Source organism: Carassius carassius, chromosome 34 (assembly GCF_963082965.1).
Source record: "Carassius carassius chromosome 34, fCarCar2.1, whole genome shotgun sequence".
Taxonomy (NCBI): Eukaryota; Metazoa; Chordata; class Actinopteri; order Cypriniformes; family Cyprinidae; genus Carassius; species Carassius carassius.
Genome location: NC_081788.1, coordinates 897,210 through 918,740, shown reverse-complemented (window position 1 = coordinate 918,740; position 21,531 = coordinate 897,210). Strand labels below are relative to the sequence as shown.

At 42.7% G+C, this 21,531-nt stretch overlaps 2 protein-coding genes across 2 annotated transcripts; both read left to right on the top strand.

Moving 5' to 3' along the window:
• The first annotated feature begins 6,156 nt into the window (after positions 1–6,156).
• Positions 6,157–10,216, top strand: LOC132115299 (uncharacterized). Its single transcript, XM_059523683.1, has 7 exons — positions 6,157–6,501; positions 8,193–8,208; positions 8,665–8,757; positions 8,832–8,923; positions 9,647–9,721; positions 9,806–9,917; positions 9,996–10,216. The coding sequence occupies exons 1-7, from the start codon at positions 6,409–6,411 to the stop codon at positions 10,199–10,201; spliced, it is 687 nt and encodes a 228-aa protein (XP_059379666.1). The 5' UTR covers positions 6,157–6,408; the 3' UTR covers positions 10,202–10,216.
• A 174-nt stretch (positions 10,217–10,390) lies between these two features.
• LOC132114603 (interleukin-17 receptor E) lies at positions 10,391–20,717 on the top strand. Its single transcript, XM_059522803.1, has 11 exons — positions 10,391–10,396; positions 10,478–10,546; positions 13,210–13,276; positions 17,209–17,384; positions 17,715–17,762; positions 17,840–17,885; positions 17,985–18,139; positions 18,643–18,711; positions 19,250–19,295; positions 19,379–19,486; positions 19,657–20,717. Exons 1-11 carry the CDS (start codon positions 10,391–10,393, stop codon positions 20,496–20,498), a joined length of 1,632 nt encoding a protein of 543 aa, XP_059378786.1. The 3' UTR covers positions 20,499–20,717.
• The last annotated feature ends 814 nt before the right edge of the window (positions 20,718–21,531 follow it).

Sequence of the window (21,531 nt, the reverse complement as noted above, 5' to 3'; positions counted from 1 at the left end):
GCAGTATACATTGACTCAAACCCTAAACCCTTGTGGTCTTCCTCTGAGTCCACACTTTCAAGACATAATGCCACTTTGAATATCAGGTAGAAGTCAGCTGCAGAGATCAACAAAAGTGAGCACTGAGGGCACATAGTGACTAAAATGATAAATGCGGCACCCTATGGTGTTCTGGACTTACCGGACATGTGCACGTGGCAGCCATTGTTAATCACTAAGACCGAAAGTGTGCATGATGTATGCCATAAGGGACAGGGCCATTCATTTTTTATTTATTTTTTGTTTACATCAGGGTGTCCTATCCTGCTTCTGGAGCTTTAATCCAAATCAAACAAACCTGAACCAGCTAACCAATGTCTTTACCCCTTATTTCCAGTATGACACTGAACTGGAAGTGGTATTTCTTTTTGGATTCATTAAGTCAAGTAAAGTTTATTTTTATAGCCAGGGCTTCATACAGATTGATTCGAATGGCTATCATATGCACAGACTGATAAAAGAAAATGCACTCACACCTGTTCATACAGATAAAACCTGGAAACCCGAAGTTAAGTCTATATCCATATTATAAAATCTGACCAAATGTGCAGAGAGGCCCAGCCAGCTGCCGAACAAATGTCCTCCAAAGTCACACTGTTAGATAACACTAACACAGAGGGGATGGAGAAGACCCAAGAGAACATAAGCTGGTCCTTTTTTTAGTACCACCTCGGTTGAGGTTCCAGGTTAACTGTACTATTACCAAAAGGTGACGTATAAACTCTGCTGATCACGGATTGGCCAGAGAGAATCGTCACTACCTGTTTCACTTGCGAAACACAAAAGAACAGCTAAATTTTAATCATCTGTTTTGAACGAGCGAACCTTTTTTTAACAACCAAAAAGTTGTGTTGTCTGTTGAGGAAGTACAGATGTTCCTCTCGTTGATAGCAGAGGAGTGATCCAGAATGGGGCGATGCAGAATGAAAAAGTTATGACAAGTCTCAGTTAGGTTAGTCTAGTACAGAACACGTAGCCAGGTTTTTTTAAGTTAAGTGCTAGTATTAGTTGGTTAAGTCCTGGCAAAAAAGATGAGTCTTTAGATGTTTTTTTGAAAATGAAAACCAGCTGGGCACAGTCCAGGAAAAGATTACATGCTTCGTGGGAAGATTGCTCCTCCAGACTCTTAAGGTGTTGTTCATAATGGTCCAATCCAATTCTGGTTCGAATTAGGCAACCGAAGCAAGTGTGAATGCACCCTGAGATCACACTCTCCAAAGAGCCACAGGGATAGTGACTCCTCGCCGATCAGTGACTTCAGTACCAGCCCCTCGTACTAATGTGCCACAACCCACACGTAAGCAGCATACACTGGCCAGCCAGAGTGGGCATCTGACAAGGCAGATGAGGGATCACACTTTCATACTTTCACCCAGCTGACATATGCTAATGTCCCCAACATACGTACGTTCTATACCTACTCACCACAGCCTGCTGAGGCTGTCTATTATGATGATGATACTTCTCAATCCAGACATGGGCTTTATCCAGGTGAGAAAGTGTTTTACCTACCCCCCAAAACAATGTGATATTACACCTAGAACCAGAGATATAATACATGCAAAAGAAGATATACCAAAGACCTACCCTACCATAAACATCTTACATCAGCAGACCCAAGAAAGTTTTTTTAATGCTGCGGATGGCATTAGAAAATTTCCTCCAATAAGATGCAACCGAATGCTTCAACCTAAATGAGCGAGCTGTGAATACCAGTTCTGAGACTTAAACCAAAAGAAAACTCCTGCCTATAGTACCACAAAAGATATCTTGTATGTAGACTGTTCTGTAAGCAGCTGCAGAGTCCTCCTGGCAGTGAGTAAAGTAATCATTACAAATGGGGGATGTATCAATGGAGACATAACTGGACCTTAAAGTAAAGCCAGAAGACCTCGTTCATACCATATGGTAGAGCATAGTTACAAAAACAAAACTGGAGCTGAAAAATGCAGGAAGGTAGCTCTCCTTGAGCAGGGTTTGAGACCTCTGGTCTACAAAGCCTTACCTCTAAGGAGGAGGCCAAAGACTTGGATGACCAGCTCTGTTCACTCCTAGCCTTTGGCATCTTTGAACTGCGGTAATGGGCCAGCAATTGTACATCAACAATTACTCACCTCCACCTGTCAGTCTGACCCTCCATGCTATACTCATTGAGGTAAACACTACTCCACCATGATAATGTGCAAAATTTACAGTGTACTGGCAAGCCAATATGACTGGGTAATATCATCCCTTATACTACCAGAGCAAAGATAGTGGTGCAACACCTGTGGGATAAGAGACGTGACTGGGGTGACTCACAGTTACTAGATGACCTACTCATAGTCTGCATAGCAAGCCAAAGCCAAAGCCAAAGGTGACAGTGTTAAGGAACCAAAACTCCATTTGTGCCAGAAATGGAGAAAAAACTTGGGAGAAACCAGGCTCAGTAGGGGGTCCAGCTCTCCTTTGGCCAGACAAAACCAGCAACACAAATCAGATTGTCACATCCAAACATCCATCTAAATCATCCATCCAGGACCTCAAAGTAGGGAGCTGTGGGAGTCAGAGACCACCATTCCTCAAGCTGCCACCAGATATCTGGCCAGATATCTGGCCTGAACAACCCCTAATGTCTCTTGAAGATCAAAGCAGTGAGTTAGCCAGTCTGTTTTCTATGGGTCAGTAACTGTAACCACACCTATGCCAAATCCTCCATCAGTGAAGTTTTCCATCAAATACAAGTTTTCTGAGGTAAGGCACACCAGTATCAGGCACAAGCAGACTGGCTTCACGCTCTCCCAAACTTGATACTGCTACTGGACTAGGCACAATGTCATTTATGTGATAATATGAAGTCTGTTATTGCCTGTTAACACAGACCAGAGACGCTGAAGACGGACACACACAGACAAATACTGCAGCAGGCAGATCACTCACTGTTCATGAATCACGATTGGAAGGAAATCCCCAATATTGATTTGGGGGTTTATATGAATGTGTTTCTGAGGGAAGCTGACTGTCTTCTGGAAAGTTTATGTGGTAAAATTTCACAAAGCTTGTCAGAACATTGTTTTGCTTCAAATTGGGTTATTAATCTGTCAAATTATGTGCATGATTATTATTATTTAACTAAATGATATGAAATTATATAAATTATATGTATATGAATTATATAACTAAAACTAAATAACTAATTACAGATTTAGGTTAAATAAAGATGTCATTCTTTAATTTTTTTCTTTTTTGGGGAAACAAATCAAAGAAAAAAAGAACCAATTCTACTGTTTCTAATGTTCTTTATGTTGCTCAAAAACAAAATATATTGTGTCCAGCAGGAAATAATATAGTGCAGAAAATGGAGGAGTCACCCAGAAGTTCCTTTAATGGCTGACTTATCACTTACCAGACAGAGGTTTATACTCAGTGGGCATGGACTGTTTCAGCCACCTTTCAAATTAAGACTGTTTGGCGTAGGGCTGTCAACTTTAGTCGTTTAGTCGACTAATCGGTCAATGACGTCTTGGTCGACTGACATTTATACTGGTCGACCTGTTGCATTTTTTTTTTTCACCAATGAAGAAATTTTCATTGATTTACTCCTTGATATTTATTCCCTTTATTACCAGTTATATATTACTGCATTCTAAATATAATTAGCCTATGTTTTATCCCAAACTTTAAATGCTTTAATTTAGACATAACAGCGCCAGAGTTTAGCGCACCACGTGAACACTCGGGAACCGTAGCTACCTGTGGCTGGCTGCACTGCTGCTTCGCGCTCAGTAAGGAATATAGATAGGTAGGTTTGCTGTATTCATTCAGTTAGAATGCTACTTGTTTTGGCTTTTGTCGACAAAATGTCCAAGGAATTTAAATCTTTTGTCTGGCCGCATTTAAAAAAATAAATAAAATGGAGGCATACATGACAGTTAAAGCCCATTTTATCGATGCGGACTGTAAAATGAATAGCGTTGTGTTAGAAACAAAGCAGCGCACACGGGAGAAAATGTCACTCAAGTCGCGGACGCTTACCACATTCCACCAGAGAAGCGGGTGTCAGTGGTAACGGACAACGCTGTCAACATGCTCTCGGTGGAATTACTGTAGGGATCTGGTCAGTGGCCAGACGTGTGCTCTTCACTTTGCAGTTAAAAAAAATAACTTAATTTTCAAAGAATTGTATAATTATTATAGTTTTATGTATTATTGATGTTTTTTCGTTGTTGTTTTATAAATACTCTATGACAATTGTTTAATAAATGTTCAATCAAAATGCAAAACATCGCGTTTTTTCACGTCTTTTTTTTTTTTTTTTTTTAGTCGACTGATCGTTGCGCAGGACAGGACTTTGGTCGACTAAGCATTTCTTTGGTTGACTACAGCCCTAGTTTGGCGTGACGAGAAGAGATAAAGCATGTTATTCAAGTGCATGACTAGGATTCACCCATACTGATTCCTGATGGCCCTACAATGGTTCAGTGCCTATAGAGGGAAACTGAATGAGTTGCTGTGTGACTAGGACACCAACTTCAGAGGTGGAGAACACAAATTGAGTGAATCCTTTGCCGTTCTGCAGTAAGTACTACAAATTCACCTCACCAGCCAGCAGATCAAGTTTGTCTACAACCCACATCTAAGAACTAAGAACGGTCTTGACTGAAGAGGAAGGTATACCTCCTTGGGAACAGCTGACCTCAGTCTGATTACCTGGGTATAACCTACCCAGTCTCCAAGCTCGCCAGAAGTGGAGGACAGAAAAGAGGACACTAGAGATCAGTGATGTGGTCATGATTGTTAATCCCTCTGGACAGTGGGGAAGGTCAGCCAGGTGATCCCAGTTGATTGGGCAGCCAGTGTGGACACTGAAAGTAGGACTCACAAGTTGTGGCTTGATCCGTTCAGCCCCAACCTCACCCCGAGGGTAATTGATGTCAGAATACAGACCTTTTGTTATGAATTCTGTGACAGCAGAACAAAAGGCCCTGATGTTCTTGAATGTCCGGGATGAATCTGACCAATCAGAGTGCACAGTGTTAATGCAGCATCCCGTGCTGAGGCAGAAAACACAATGAAAATATAAAGTAGATGCAGTGTGCGTGTGAGAGTGGACCAGCTTCACTCGATCTAGTCCATTGACGCTTGATTGCCATTAAATTTGATTTATGTTAGATTACTGTGTGCATGCATGTGAAGTAAGTGAATACGGATTATATAACTTTGTTTTGTAACTGAGAGATTGGCCGTTTGTGTGTGTGTTATAACGATAGCCGAATAATGTCACACTACCAGTATTACCATTCCTATTTAGCATAATTCTAGGTATTTCTAGGTTCTTCTTCAATGTGATATATTTATGCATTGTATATCATGTTATTATTGTATGTACATTCTATTTTGTAGATTATCAACGTGTGGTGATCAGCCATTTTTTTTTTACATTTGTTATAGCCGCTAAAGTGCAGTTAAGCAGTGTTCACATGTTAGTATGCCCTCTTGTAAATATTTAAAGAATAATCACCCAACACTGTTTAGTTGAACTTTATTAATATCCTCTTTGCCCCCTAATTTTGTATCACTTGCAGAATTGACTGAAAGGAAGTTTGACCAACAGCATGCAGGCATTGTACATAACCAACCAATCATGGTGTGTCAGAGAAATAAAAATATGCAGTGTATGCAGACTGTCAACGAGAAAACAAAGCCAAAACCTGGAAAATCCAGCCAGGACATATTCAGCAAAAAGAGGATTTATGATCACCCTACTTTTCTATATAAAACATACTTTTTTAACGTTACTAAGTAAAAAAAAAAAAAAAAAGAAAAAAAAAAACAATAGAAACCATCACAGTTTCCATTAAAACCAATAAAATTCCCATTATAACCAGTCATTTGCATTTTGGACTGAATATACTATGCATCCCTACAATTTGGAATGTTAATTATAATTAGCATGTCTAAATACCAGGAGCCAGGTGTGAATTCAGTGATGTTCGTGACTTTGATTTTTTGTTTTATTCAAGAACATCTCTAACATCAAAGAGATCAGATCCTTATTTGTCTCCAGCGTCAGACTTTCAGTCTTTGTTTAAGGCAGTCGAGCTCAGGCATGTAAATGTACTGTAAGCTGGTTCTGTAAAGGCGTCTGCTTCATGCACATATGTAAATTTTGATTAATGCGGAAGTCGGTGACATCTTGAAGGAGGCGCCGGAATTCCGGTGATTTGCGTCACCAAAAGCCCGTCTGCCCCCAGCGCGAGCGCAGCCATGTGATAGACTCAACTCTAGTCAACTCTACACAACTACACAACTCTGACTCGCTGTCTGCGTGACCGGCTCTGCTGGAATAATGCACATCTAAGGCTTGGCTGATGTTTTGATTTGGCGGCCATGTACAGCTCGTGGTGTAGCGCGCGCGTCGTGTTGCTGTGTGCGCTGTTTAAATGCGCGTTCTCTCTGCGCGAGAGTCTCAGAGTCAGACAGGTGAGCGAGGTTTTCTTCTGGAACACATACTGGATGTTTGTTGACGAGGGCAGACTTGTCCATGTTTTTAACATTGTTATGCGAGTGTTGATGATTACATGACTGTTATAAGAGCGCATGTGTTTACAGGTAAACCTCACACACAGCCTACACATGGAAATCAATAATTAACACTGTTACACACATGAAACTCCTCATTTACTTACAATTCTGAATTCATCTTAAATGTCATAAGAATTATTCATTTATTTTTTTCACAAATGTAAAATGTAATTTATTTACTTTGAATCATTGAGCTGGTAATGAAGACGGGAAAGCATCTCATGAAACTGCACATGTGTTATGACTGACTCAGATATACCTGTATTTTCTACTGGATCTAAAACAGCTGGAGTCAGTGTTCATAAACCCACCGGCCGTGTTAGACACAGTGTTGTCTCTCAGATGAAGACACGGGTAACTCAGAGGAGAATCAAGGGGAGCTTTTGCTCTTCTTCAAATTCCCCCTCACTTTTGATGTGAGTTTGTAGAGCTATGAATGTAACCTATGCTAGGAGTTAAGTGGAAAAAGATTTAAAAGCTAATAATTTGAAAGCAGAAATATAGTGTAAATGATAAATGCCAAATGAAGGCATCTGCTGTGTCTGCAGTCACGTCGAGAAAGACATCGCTGTCATTGATTTCACTCGAATAGACCTCTTTTACATGCTACAATCCTCTTACAGTTACTGCTCGCATAAAAGTGTATTCAATTGCATTACATTCAGGATTCCAGTTTAATATAGTCAATAAAAATAAAAAAATACACAAAAAATTTTTAATTTGCTCCCTGTTTTGTGCTCCGTGATGGTTTGGGAGTTTAAGAGGGACTTGCTGTTGGATCAGCCTTTTTACAAAATGATCACAGTATAGTGTTAAAGTCACCGTGTGTGCTGGGTAAAATACCTCTCAAGAGTGTCAAACAACACTCGACACACAAAGACCAAGAACAGAGACCTTCCTAGAAGCGTTTGAGACCCATCTCCAGCACAGAAATGAGCTGTGATTGCATGCAGTGTAGAAACAAATAAGAAAACCAGTCCATCAGATTTCTCCCTGGTTTGCAGAGATGCTCTTATTTGTCCGAGTGTGTTCTGGAAGCCGTCGCACAACTCTTCTGCTCTTTGTTTCCAGCTGCGTACAGAGATGTTTTAATGGTGTATGTTTGGGGGCAGCTGTTCATTTGAGGAGGCTAGTTGTGTGTCCACATGTATCTCAGGTTTTATTTTCATCTTAACTGACAATCATAAAGCTAAAGAAAGAAATGGTAAACCGTTTAAATTACTCTGTAGAAATGTAGTCAAATTACTCCTATAAACTGTAGAAATGTCACTTAATGTGTTTTATCATATTTGAATATGTATTTAAAGCAATAGGCTGTTAAATGTTCAGTCTCTTGACTAGATCTGTTGCGCATCACAAGATCTCCATAAAACCAGTCAACATGGAACAAAACCAAGTAAAAGAGATCTAGAAATAACAAATGCATGTTTGTTCTCTGGATGTCACACACACACACACACACACACACACACAGAGATAGTATTGTGTAGCTGACACTGATGCATGGTCTGTGAAGATGCTTCTCTTAAAACAATGCTCGAGTGTGAGACTCCAGCTAAATCTCTCTTTTTCTCTCTGTCTGTCTAAAGGAAAGCAGAAGTGCTGGTAAGTAATGCCACACATCACTTCACAATGCACACTACAGACATGTACAGTACAGTATGTTTGAGTGGGGACACGTTTCTGTTCCGTGTTCCTGCTCTTATTCTGATTAAACTGTCGACACTGACACTTGTTTCATGTTCGGCTGTGGTCTCGACAGACCTCGTCTCCAGAGAGTGTAAAGGAAGCTGTATATTGTATCTACTGACAGTATGAGAAAATAATCAGCTTTACACTGTCTCTGTGCTGAACTGATTGCAACAGCCTGTCTTTTCTTTAACCAAAGACGAGAAGCAGTACTATGATCGACACTATTGGATTAAAGCAGAACTTGTACTGAAAGATGATATAGTTGAGCTGCTTTACAGCTGAACTGAATGAGTTGATCAAAGACACATTGAGCCTCATTGAGCGTGGTGTAGATCTGATGTGAACGCTCAGTGTGTTTCTGGTGTGCAGGACTGAAGGAGCGCCGTCTGCCCGAGCTCAGACTCTCCACGCTGCTCTCGCAGGACGTGTGTGTCCGTGTGCGGCTCTCCGTCCAGACTCTGTGTACGTACAGCATCACTGATCACAGCACTCACACATGACCTCCTGACTTCAGTGTTCCTGTCCTGTGTTCACAGTGACAAACCAGACGCTGCTGATGGAGTCCAGAGACTCTGAGACTGGTTCCTCTGACACGCTGTTCATGTGGATCCACAGCAACACTGTTACGGTACTCTCCTCTTCTTCTGATTTACTTTGAGTGTCTGCTTCAGGCTTAACATCACGTCCCAGGACAACACCGCTCCAACAGTTTGCTTCTCATCATAAGCTGATTTGCTTCACAGAACACTTTTGTATTATTTTTGGAGGGACTTTATGGAGTCTGGCTTGCGTTTGGTTTTACATTGAGTTGATTTGAGGCTGAATGAATGCGAAGATTTGCAGGAAACACTTTTGAAGTTTCGATCATATGAAGGTGTTTTACTTCCTCGTCAATAAACCTATCCTAAATGCATATTTATGTATTAGTTGCATGCTATTATTTGAGAACCACTTGAGTATTAAATGCAGAAGATGATTTCATGTGAATGTGTTTTATTGGTTTACAGAAATGTGTAGTGATGCTCACTTCAGGATAGTTCACTGATAGTGAGAATGAGGCATTGACGTACGTGATCTTTACTCTCCGTACACAACGTTTGAGTATATATTCAGTCATCAGCAAGGAATGCAAGCGCTGTATAGTGTGTACACTGCCTGTGTTTGCACTGGAGGTCAAATGGAGTGTATGTTGAAGGGCTAGAGTATAGAACAATATACAGACACACACACACACACACACACACACTAGTATAGGTGTAAAAACCCTGGGCACTCATGTATTTCTTCTGAGGTCAGCTGCTGTGCTCTTCAGTGTGAACTGAACTGGATCTGTGATTTTCTTCTGTACCAGTGGAACAGCAGCAGTGGAGAAGAGCTTCGCACATCTAGAATCCAGACGCGTGAGCTGACATCCCATCAGACCTTTGTGGGTGATCGTTGAGTAAGCCCTGTAGTGTGTGGAGGTGTGTGTCTGCAGTGTGTTCATCAGTGTGTGTCTGTCGCCCTCCAGTGGACGGTGAGGTATGACTGTTTCCTGGCCCAGCCTGGATCCACCGTCAGCGTGTCTGTTCACACTCACAGTCATCTGCTCATCAGTGCAGATCACGTCGTAGAGCACACAGGTCTGGCTTGCTCTGGTCATAATGTCCAGTCTCTGTCCCAGTCTCTCACACGTGCTGTTTCTGATCCTGGCCTTACAGATCCAGTGCCCAAAGCCAGTGTCACGGTGGATGAGCACGCTAAACTCTTCACTGTACGACTGGAAACCGACCAGAGAGTGAGGATGAGCCTGTGCTATAAACCTTCACATGCCGAATGCGAAATAACCCATTTACTTGAGGTGAGTCTAAGATTTCATCTTTATTTTTCCAAACTTCAAAGTAAAAGAGAAACTCATTCTCATTGAGGTGAAAATAAAACCATAGTAATGTGCTAATTGTGTCACTGTTTAATTTCTTTATTGTATCAGAAGTATTTATACACCAGGCAAGAACTCATTGTTCATTTATGCTTAATAAATCCAAAATATTTCTCCTTGTGGAAATCTAATGTAGAGTCTTACTCTGCATACACAGTGTTTCAGTAGATTTATAAGATGACCGTATGTACTTCAAAAGAAGCTGTGGCCGTCAGAAAGTGATATGGTCTTCAGTGAGGTGTTGTGTTTGTGTTTGTGTTGCAGATTGACCCCAAGCTTCAGCCAACCGTTGATCTGAGACTGCCCAACCTGGTGCCCTGTGTCTGTGTGCAGGTGTGCTGCTCTTCTCACACACACACACACACACACACACATCCCATAGGCATAATGGTTTTTATACTGTATATTCTATAGCCCTACACCAGTGCTTCTCAACCTTTTTTTCCAGCGGGCCACACTATGGTCCAAGTGCCATTCTCGCGGGCCGCACGCATATAATTTACATATTACGTCACCAATACAAATCAACCTCAAAAATGTATAATATTATAGCCTAAATATTATGATATATAATCTATTACATTCATTGAAATAAATAAATAATTCTAGTCCCCATAAATAAAACACCTGAGGCTGTCGGGAGCTGACCATTTATGTGAGATTCAGCTCGAAAAGAGTAACAGCACAAAGAAGTTGCGATTGTAACGCCTGTGTTATATTTTCTGCTTAAACGATCCGGACGCTTACACAGCCAGAATGGAGGCAGACTTCAATTTATACTTCTGAATGCGCAGGCTGATGGTTCGCTCTGCAACAAACATGTTAACAAACAATTGCCCAGAATTATTGCACATCTGACTGTCTTTATATTCTTTTATTGACGGATTGCACAGGTTCGAGTAGCAATGAGCTTCTTCACACTACCTGCACATGTGCAATTGTGCTTTTGAAGCCTACTGACCACGCACACCTGTCCGCACTGTCGTCTGCTCAGAGCCTCGGCACACACTCTCCGATGACTATGTATACGTCACACCTACCTAGCGGTCCATAGCGGACTCGCGGATGCGGAAAGTTTAACATATGGCTTAAGATGCAGTCTGTAAGATGCGTACGGGAGCATGACCTGATGCGCAACATTGCAGAAAATGTGCGTTCACAAATGTAGCCTATGTTCTCTCAAGAGATGTTTTGCCACATTTCTTCAATTAAGGATTGCTACGTAGTATATGGTGTTTTTATTTACCTTAACTTCAAGTGAGTTGCGGGGCAAACCGAAAATCCAGCACTTCTCCTTCACTACTGATACTGCGACTATTCTTGTTTGTACGTGTTCATTCACTAGCATTTTTCACATTTCTTTTTTCTCACTTAAAAACAAATTTGTCCATTCTGACAAATTTAACGATAAATTAGAACGATAATCACTTTATCGTGTTCGGCTGATTGTTTTTCACAAGAAGTTCGGAAAAGAATTATAACACAACTAATATTCCCAATATTGGACTATGCTGACGTGATCTATGGTAACACCTCTGAAACTAATCTCAGTCCTCTTAACGTATTATATAATAGTCTATGTAGATTTGTGCTCAGGTGTCCTTATAGAACCCATCACTGTTTAATGTATGAGTCCTTGAACTGGCCTGCACCGAAGTACAGAAGGCAACTCCACTGGTTAACACTCATTTTCAAATGTTTCTATTTTAATTTCCCATCATATCTGAAAGACCATTTAATCCCTCTCAGCTCTCAATACAGCCTCAGGCACATGGGTCAACTGTTTCTAGTTACTCCTAGAATCAGTAAAGAAATTGGTCGTCGTGCTTTTAAATTCAAAGCTCCATCAGATTGGAATAATCTTCCTTCCTCTCTTAGGTCGATTACTTCTTTTCATATTTTCAAATCATCTTTAATTACCCATTTTCAAACATCCTGTTCTTGTTTCTGAACTGTTTTAAGACTCATATTACTCACGGTCCAGTGTATTGTATATATATGTGTGTATTTTTGTATAAATATGTATTGCATATTTTACCTGTGCATGCAAGCTGCTGTATTCATAAGGGGTGTATAGTATGCTTATGTGTGCAAATGTCAATTTCTATTTTTCGCACAGGGAATTTATTTTATTTTGTGTTTTTGTATCTCAGTATTTTTTTTATATTTTTTTATCATACCATATCTGTGCAAAGTTTGTGAAATACTGGCTGGGGGCTGGGAGGTGCTAGTTTCGGGGAGCATTGTTGGAGTGTGCGTGGGTATGTGAATGAGTGTGTGTCTTTGTGTTTATGAGTTTGGAATTATCTTTAATACTTACTCTTTATTATTATTTTGTATTGTTTATCATTATTGTTAGGACCCCCTCGAAAATGAGATGGCACATCTCAAGGGGCTATCCTTGAAATAAATAAATAAATAAATGATGCAATTTTACCTTAACTAATGGCTTTTGATGACTATTTGAATTTAATTCTGCCAAAGTGCGCGCTTGTATGTATTCGTTAAATGCGTAACAATATGTGAGTAGGTCTGCTCATGTCTGAAAATAATATTCGAAAAACAAAATAATTTCACATAAAAACATTTGGATATAGCTTATTTCATTAGTAGCCTAAATTTTTTAATTAATGTAAAAAATTAAATTAATTGTAAAACTGAAAGTTTTTTTTTTTAATTCAGCATATGGTGGGCCGCATTTGAATTCGTGACGGGCCGTATGCGGCCTGCGGTCCGTGGGTTGAGAACCACTGCCCTACACAAACCCTAAACCTTACCCTAACCCTCACAGGAAACTTTGTGCATTCTTACTTTCTTAAAAAAACTTGAAAAATGGGGACATGGGTTATGTCCTCATAAGTCACCCTCTCCTTGTAATACCTGTGTCATACCCATGTCATTATACAGAGTTCCTGATATGTCACAAAAACATGACCACACACACACTGTTGTTGTTTCTGAAAATCCTTAGTAATGTGTGTTATTGTGTTTCACAGCTGTGGTTTCCAGTCCCTGATTCCAGAAGAAACACTCAGTGTCCATTAAGAGAGAGAGCACTTCCACGTGAGTCATCTGATCATTTGTTATCATTCGATATTATTAGTGTTGACGTTGACGTGCATAATCAAAGTGATAACTCAACCAGAAGGGAACGTGACATGTACCGATCAAAAAGAAGCAGCTGCTGTGCAGCCAGTCAGTGGAAAATTTCAATGATTGCTGGTAAAATGAGAGAAATGTTCATTATAAATGTTAAAACTGAACCACTGTATAACATCTGAGTTAGAGCATGTGGAACGGCTTGGGTTACTTGGCTGTAACCCTGTTCCCTGAAAAAGTGGGAATGAGATGCTGCGCTCAGTAGCGCTAATGAGAATATTCTTTGTTTGACCGGTTGTGAAGCATGTGTGTCAAACACTCCAAGAATTGGTTTAAATAACCTTGGCAGGTGACGTCATTGATAACGTTCACCTGCAGGTCATAAATAGACGTGAAACGGACACATCTTCAGGTTACCCCTTTGTCTGAAGAGACACGTTGACAGTGCGGCATTGAGGCACAGCATCTCATTGCCGCTTTTTCAGGGAACAGGGTTACAGCAAAGTAATCCAAGCCGTTCCCTTATCAAAAGCTACTCTCGATGCTGCGCTCAATAGCACTAATGGGAACGAGAATACCAAGCCGCCGCACTGTAAGTGTCTGGACACCCCGGGATTGTGTAGTGTGTGCTCACACACATCGAAGAGGTCTCAGACATGACTCTGGGATGTGGACTCCAGGGCATGAGAGCCCGGAGTAGCATCAACATCCAAACTATAGAATCTGACAAATGTGTGCAGAGAGGACCAACCTGCCGCATCACACAATTGCTGCAAGGGCGCACCTCTTGCTAAAGCCATTGAAGATGCAACCCCCATGGTTGATTGGGCCCTAACTCCTAGAGGCGAAGTTTGACCACGCGCCTCGTAGGCTAGGGCAATAGCATCCCTCACCCAATGTGAAACTGTTTGCCTGGTGTCAGCTGCACCCTTGGTTGCGGCCCCCATGACATATGAAAAGCTGCTCTGACTTATGCCACTGACTAGTGCGGTTGATTTAAATCTGAAGAGCACATACTGTACACAGTAAGTGAAGTCTTTCCTGCTCCAGTGTTGTGAATGGTGGAGGACAGAAGGCTTCAAGAATGAGTAGGATGGACATCGAAACTATAGAACCTGACAAATGTGTGTGGACAGGACCAACCTGCCGCATCACACACTTGAGCAATAGCATCCCTCTCCCAATGTGTATGACTGGCTAGTTTGGTGGACGTTAATCTGAAGAGCAAGTGAAGTCTTTCCTGCTCCGGTGTTGTGAATGACAGAGGACAGAAGGCATCGAGAATGACAGGATATATGGTCGAGAAAGGAACTTTTAGAAGATAATTAGGGTGAGGATGCAAAATAACTTTGACTCGCCCAGGGGCAAAATCGAAACAGGATGGCAGGACTGACAAAGCCTGTAAGCCTCTTTAGAGAGGTAATGGCCATAAGAAAAAACATATTTAGAGTCTGGCAGGTGCTGATTCTAATGGTTCGAAAGGGGTGCCAGCCAGCCTTTCAAGCACTATGGCTAAATCCCCTGAAGGGACCGTAGCTCTAGTGGATGCTTCAACCACTTAGCCCCACGAATGAAACGGGCGACTAGTGTGCTTTCCCACAGAAACCCCATCAATTAAAACATGGTAAGCCAAACTAGCGGCCATGAAAGTTCTGAGAGTACTAGGGCATGTGCCTGAGGACAATTTCTCTTGCAGGAACTCCAGCACTGAAACAATTTGGCAGTGAGCTGGGTCTACATGATGTGTCATGCACCAGTCCTCGAAAGCACTCCAACTGAGGGCATACATTCTTCTAGTGGAGGGAGCCCTAGCACTTAGAATAGTCTGTTACATTGGCTCGAAGGCCAGCATCTCTTAGTTGGTCCCCCTCAGGGTCCAGACATGAAAGGTTCCAAAGCTCAGGCCGGGGATGAAATACTGTCCCCTTTGCCTGAGAGAGATCTCTCCTGACTGGAATCACCCATGGCAAGCCATCGAGGAGGGATATTTGATCTGAGAACCAGACTCTGCTTGGCCAACAAGGCGCTATCAGTAAGAGTAAATTGCCCTGAGGGACAGGAACTGGTCCTGTGCCCAAAGCAGAACCTGGTGTTCTAACTCTTTCAAGCAGCTCAACCACAGTCCGCCCTGGTGATTTATGTAAGAGACTACAGATATGTTGTCCACCCGCACTAGGACATGGTAGCCTTTCAACTGCTGGAGGAAGTATTTCAGGGCCAGAAATACAGTCTTCATTTCTAAGCAATTGATGTGCCAATTCGAGAAGATGACCTCTCCAGATCCCTTGGGCTGTACGGCCATCTAATACCGCTCCTCAGCCCATGAGGGAAGCGTCTGTCATTAGCATTTTGCGATGACAACACGGACCTAGAGTGGGACCCAAAGTAAGAAACTGGGAGACAGCTGTGCCCATATTGTGATCGAATCCCATACCACCCCCAAATACGTTGTCCTCTGAGCAGGAGAGAGATAGCTTTTCTTGGCGTTAAGACATCCTGATGTCGTAGTGCAAGCTCTTGAAACTGCCAGTCATTTATATATTTTAAAATGCGGATGCCCTGGAGTTGTAGAGGAGCCAGAGCTGCATCCATGGATTTCGTATAAGTGCGTGATGACAAGGCTAGGCCGAATGGAAGAACCCGATTCTGGTAAGCTTAACCCCGAAACCGAACCTCAGGAACCTCCTGAGTTGTGGCAATATTTCTATATGGAAATATGCGTCCTTTAGACCGTTAGGTAACAGTTCAACCCGCGAAGATCTAAGATTGGACGCAGCCCCCCGTCTTTCTTGGAAATCAAGAAATACTGACTGTAATAGCCTGACTCTCTGTCTGGCAGGAGAACACATTCTATGGCCCCTTTAACCAGCAGAGTCTGCAATTCCTGTGTCAAGACCACACCTTTGTTTGTTGGGGGGGGGGGGGGTAATGACCGTACTTTGGTCCAGCTCCATCTGCAGCCTCAAAGTGCTACAAGTTGCTCCCCAGTCTTAAGAGGGGGCGCAAAACTCGCCACACTCTCTCTTTGAGCCTCCTGCCCCAGAGGAGCTAGATCAGTTTTTTTATTTTTTTTTATTATTCTTTTTAAAAATCTAATTTTAAGGCTTTAATCTGGTCACTACACGAGTCACCCCATAGTAACTCCTCATGTGCTTATAACCGCAAGAGGAGCGCTATGAGAGAGCACTCTCAATGTCCATTTCAACAGAAGCTAGAGCTACAGCAGCCTCTGCCCAATCTGAAGAAGTGCCTGAGCACGCTTCGGAGGTGGGCGCGAGAACCTTCCGATCTTCCAGATCAAAGCGCAATCTTAATGAGCGGGAAGCAGCTCGTTCCTCATGAAAGAAAAGAATTGGAAGTAAACCGTGGTGCTCACATCTGTCACTCTAGAATGCGACAGCAGCCTGCTTTTCTTTCAAACAATAAACATGCGATTTCTCTTCAGATCGGCCATGGAGAGCGAGGCACGTATCTCTTATAGAATCAGTAAGAATAGTAAGTTGTTAAAACTCTTTTTTTTTTTTTTTACCTTTTAAACTATAATGCTTTCAGCAGCGTGACACACACACACACACAATGCGGTCTCTGAAGACAAAGAAACCTGAAGAGGTGTCCGTTTCACATGTATTTATAACCTGCAGGTGCATGTCACCACCTGGCGAGGTTATTTAAGCCAATTCTTGACGTGTTTGACACACATGCTTCACAACTGGTCGAACAAAGAAAGTTCTCATTAGCACTATTGAGCACAGTATCGAGAGTAACTTTTGATAAGGGAACACAGTTCGTTTCTGGAGCGCTATGGAGTAACAGCAGACTAACTGTACTGCGGCCGGTTCAGGAGGTTCTGGACCTGGTTTAGTGTGGTCTAATGTAGGCTGTCTCTGTGTCTGCAGATGGAGGTGATGTCTTGTCCTCGAGCTCAGTTACAGTTCGTGGCTCTGTTCTGCGTTGGGAGCCTCTCTGCCCCGCTGACCAATCAGATCCCTCCGTCTCTCTGTGCTGGCGAATCAGCACGCAGAGCTCTCACTGTGTCCCCGCCCCCAACACCACCCTCCACAAGACCAAACTGGTACGTGATCCCACGAGCATCATAAGTGCCTAGATGAACGGAGTTCACTTACTGCATACTGTGCATGTTTCAGAAATAATATATGAAACAGTAGATCATATGTCCTGACATGACCTCATTATGTTAAATATTTTGTGTAAAAAGTTGTTTTAAAAGTCCAGTCAAATGCATTAAGAGAGATATTTTAAGATGGATATCTTTTCTCAGTAAAAATTAAATGTCAGCTTGGATGCACTGCATGTACTATATATTCTGTGACTGAAGTATTTCATGCATACTATGCCCAGTGTATTGAGCAGACCCACTGAAAGCATTCTGCTCTTTCAACAGGAGTATAACGTGTCTGCTGTAGACAGACACCCTCAGATGTGTGTGAAGGTAACGCATGATCAAGCTCAGAGTATTGCATGGTTCAGACGTTCATGTTTCTTATGTCTGTGATGTGTTGGTTGCAGTTTTCTCTGAATGGCAGTCATCGAGTCTTCTGTCCATTCGAGTCAGGTGAGGGGTGTGGGAGTGAGTGTGATGAAGAGTGCTGATGTCTGTCCTCCGGTCTGACTCTTCTCTCTCTCTCTCTCTCTCTCTCTCTCTCTCTGTCAGAGGGCGGCTCTGATTGGAGCGTGAGGGTCGTCCCTGGGTCTCTGCACCTGCACCTGCTCCTGTCCTCCAGTGTCTCCGCTTGGTTTTCTGCTCAGCTGTGCTCCAGATGGGGAGAGATGTGTTCATCTCAAGGGAGCGTCATCTCACAGCTGGTGGTTAGTAGATTTAGATTTCCTGCTGTTTAAAGAGTTTATTCCAGATTCAGTGAGTGTTTGCATTCAGCAATACAGTAATAGCACATGAAGGAAGAACACATCACTGAGGAGCATTGCTAATCATCACTGAAGAAGTTTTTACTACAGAGCTAAAGGCATTGATGATGATGATGATGGCAAGATGTTTGTTAATGGTAGATAATGCAGTAGTAAGCTAGATTTCACAAGGCCAAGGGATAAATGATGTGCTCATGCAGGTTTGATCCACTCGCTGTAGTGCTTCTAATAGTCGTTAGTTCTGCACTACAATATGTTTGTATAACAAGCAGCACACTGTACCTAGAATATAACAGATTTCTTATATAGCTTTTCTTCTCATGATAATTTAAAATATTAATCTCAACTCAGATGTGGTAAGAAGCTGTGTAGTAATGTAGAATGGGTGTGTTGTTGAAGCGTGAGTGTGATAGAAGCTAACTGATTGTCCCTCACACACTCTTCAGCACGGGGGCGCCACTGAGGCCCAGCTGAGCCTGCCCTTCCCCTTCCTCTCATCAGCACTGTGTGTGCAGGTAACCACACACACACACACACACACACACACACACTCCTAGCTTTCGTTTGCAGGCTGTCCGTTCATACTTCATAACTCTTTCTATGTCTTTCCAGCTCAGCTGAGCTGGAAGTGATCTCAAACAATACATTTTTTGCAGGAAAAATGTATAAATCTTTATGCAGAATAACCATTTATTTACATTAAATGTGCAATGTATTGCTATACAATGTAACATATTACTATTTACTATTTTTAATAATAGGCACTAAACAGTGTACACAAATGTTGCTCTCAGTAAATTGTTGCATCTCATTGTTAATAATCAGAAATGTCTCTTGAGCAGTAAATCATCATATTATTATGATTTCTGAAGATCATGTGACACTGAAGACTGGAGGAATGATGCTGAAAATACAGCGGAGCATCACAGAAATAAATTACACTTTAACACAGATTCACACAGAACATTTTTGATCAGTGTTTTTCCAAAACATTGAGATATCTCCCGACCCCAGTATGAGTGTGTGAGCTGATCTGCTGCTGTGTGTCTGTAGGTGTGGCGCTCGGATCTCTACGGAAGACGAATCATCTGTCCTGACTGTAAGTAGAAACCTCTGTAATCATTGACACACACTTGCTGACAGATGGATGTAGACAGTGTCCCTCATCCTGGTCCTTCACAGTCACACACAGGCGCTGGGGTCTCATCACTGGCTCTGCACTGACTCTTCTGGCTGTGGGGACTGTGCTGGTCTCCATCACGTGCTACCTGCTCAAAAGAAGAACAAAAGGTCAGTCTGTAGACACTTCTTGTTGATGTTTGGCCGGAAACATGAAACTACTTGCACACAAAACACTTGGTACATGCATGTATTGATCTTATGTTGAAGGCCAATTTGTTGAAAATGTTTGTGTCCCTGGTTAGTCTCTGTGAGAGAGGAACATGTCTTTGTTTCTGCAGTGTGGCTGAGACGTCCCATGCTGCTCGTGTGCTCGTCCGATGACGCCGCGCACATCTCTGCCGTCTGCAGCCTAGCCTCCGTCCTGCAGGGGGAGCTCTCGATGGATGTGCGGCTGGCGCAGTGGGCGTCCTCTCTGGCTCAGCTGGGGCCCGTGCCGTGGCTGTACGGACAGTGTCAGGCCGTGCAGAAGGCAGGAGGTCTTGTCCTGATCGCCTGGAGCCCTGACGCCCTTCAGGCTTTTCTGAGACTGGCGAAGAGCGATTGGGGCGCTGGATCTCAGTTCTCTGAGACTGGGCTGTATAGTGCTGCTGAAGAGGAAGAGCAGAAGTGCTGTGATGGGGAATGGATGGAGAAGGCAGCGGAGTTGTCCTCTATCACGGCTCCTGTGCTCAACGCTGCCCTCTGCTGTCTGTGGACGGGATTACACAGCGATGGCCACGCCAGGGGGTTTGGACTGGTGTGCTTCCAGAACCTTAACAACAGCACCAGCAGCACTTACATCGCAAAACAGCTCCGCTGTGTCCCAAAGTACTGTCTCCCGAAGGACCTGTCCTCTTTAATTCATGACCTGACCGACTCAGGGGATGGAGCTGGAGAAGCCCAAGGGAGTGGGCGATGCTGGCCCCGTCTTCTGTCCAAAGCGATGTCGTTCTTCATGTCACGTCAGCTCGCGCCCAGACTAGAGGCAGGGCTACCTGGAACGGGCTTACCCCAGTCCTCACGGAAATCAGTGAAATCAAAGCGAAAGATATGGAGGCACAAAAAGCGCCGCAGTAAAGTGGTATCTGCATGTTTGTCCAGAAAGAAAAACTCTGCGCCAGAGCTTCTAGTGAAATCCTAGCAGGACGAGACAGCTGCTCTCTTTGCCTGAACTCTCACGGTCCTCTTATTCTTACACCGAGGGAAGGAGGAAGACCATTCAGAAGTGACTCCAGCTTTACAGTCTGTCCAGCAGGGGGCAGAAACATCAAACTGTGTTCCTGTGAGCTTCCTGGTACAGCTCCGGCTCTGTCTGTGACGAGAGAACCCAAGAGCCCCGGTGTTCAGCTTCATTCAGTAGCTACCGTTATCTGGAGCAGCCTGGGGCTTTGGAGGCTCCAGCTATTCTAGACAATGCTTGGAACTTCGTATTGTTTGCACTTCTTATGTTATCGCCTGCTTAAGGCGAATCTCTTGCTGTATTAATTTACAAGACACTTTTATCCAAAGCCACTTAAAAATGGGGAAATTCAGAATGAAATAATCTCCCAGCAAAGCCCCAGAGCGGTTTTCATGGCTTCTGCTATGACTTTTCTAAAAGTGAAAACGCACACGACCTGGAAAGTCTGGACTCAAAGGAAAGCTCCTGTAACTGTGACGTTGTGGTGCTGTTCTCATAGGATCATTCTGACTGATTATCCAGTAAGCATTCCCTCGAGGGAAGAACATTGCTGCCTGAAGATAAGAAATTCTCCAGAAGATAACATCTGAGGAAGAATTTATGTAAACGTTGTATTTTCATATTTAATGACATGCTTCAGTAGACTTTGTATTTATGCTGTACCACTGAACGTCAGCATCTTGGAACAAATGTTTTAAATAAATATATCAAACATTCAAACTGGAGTCTGATTATAAGCCCAGTTTAATATACTCAGACCCATGATGTTTACTCTCTGTCTTGTACAGGAAAAACCCTTCATGTAAAACCGTTTTCATGTGGTCACGATGATTTTCTTACTTTTTCCCCATTCAGAATCCGGAACCCTCTTGGACTAGTTTGACCAACAGTAAAATGCATGCAAATTTGTGCAGCGTAAAGTTAGTTTTAGGTTTGATATTCGCTGTATATTCGTATATCTTTATCTAAGCTGCTTTAGGGACCGTCTGCAAAT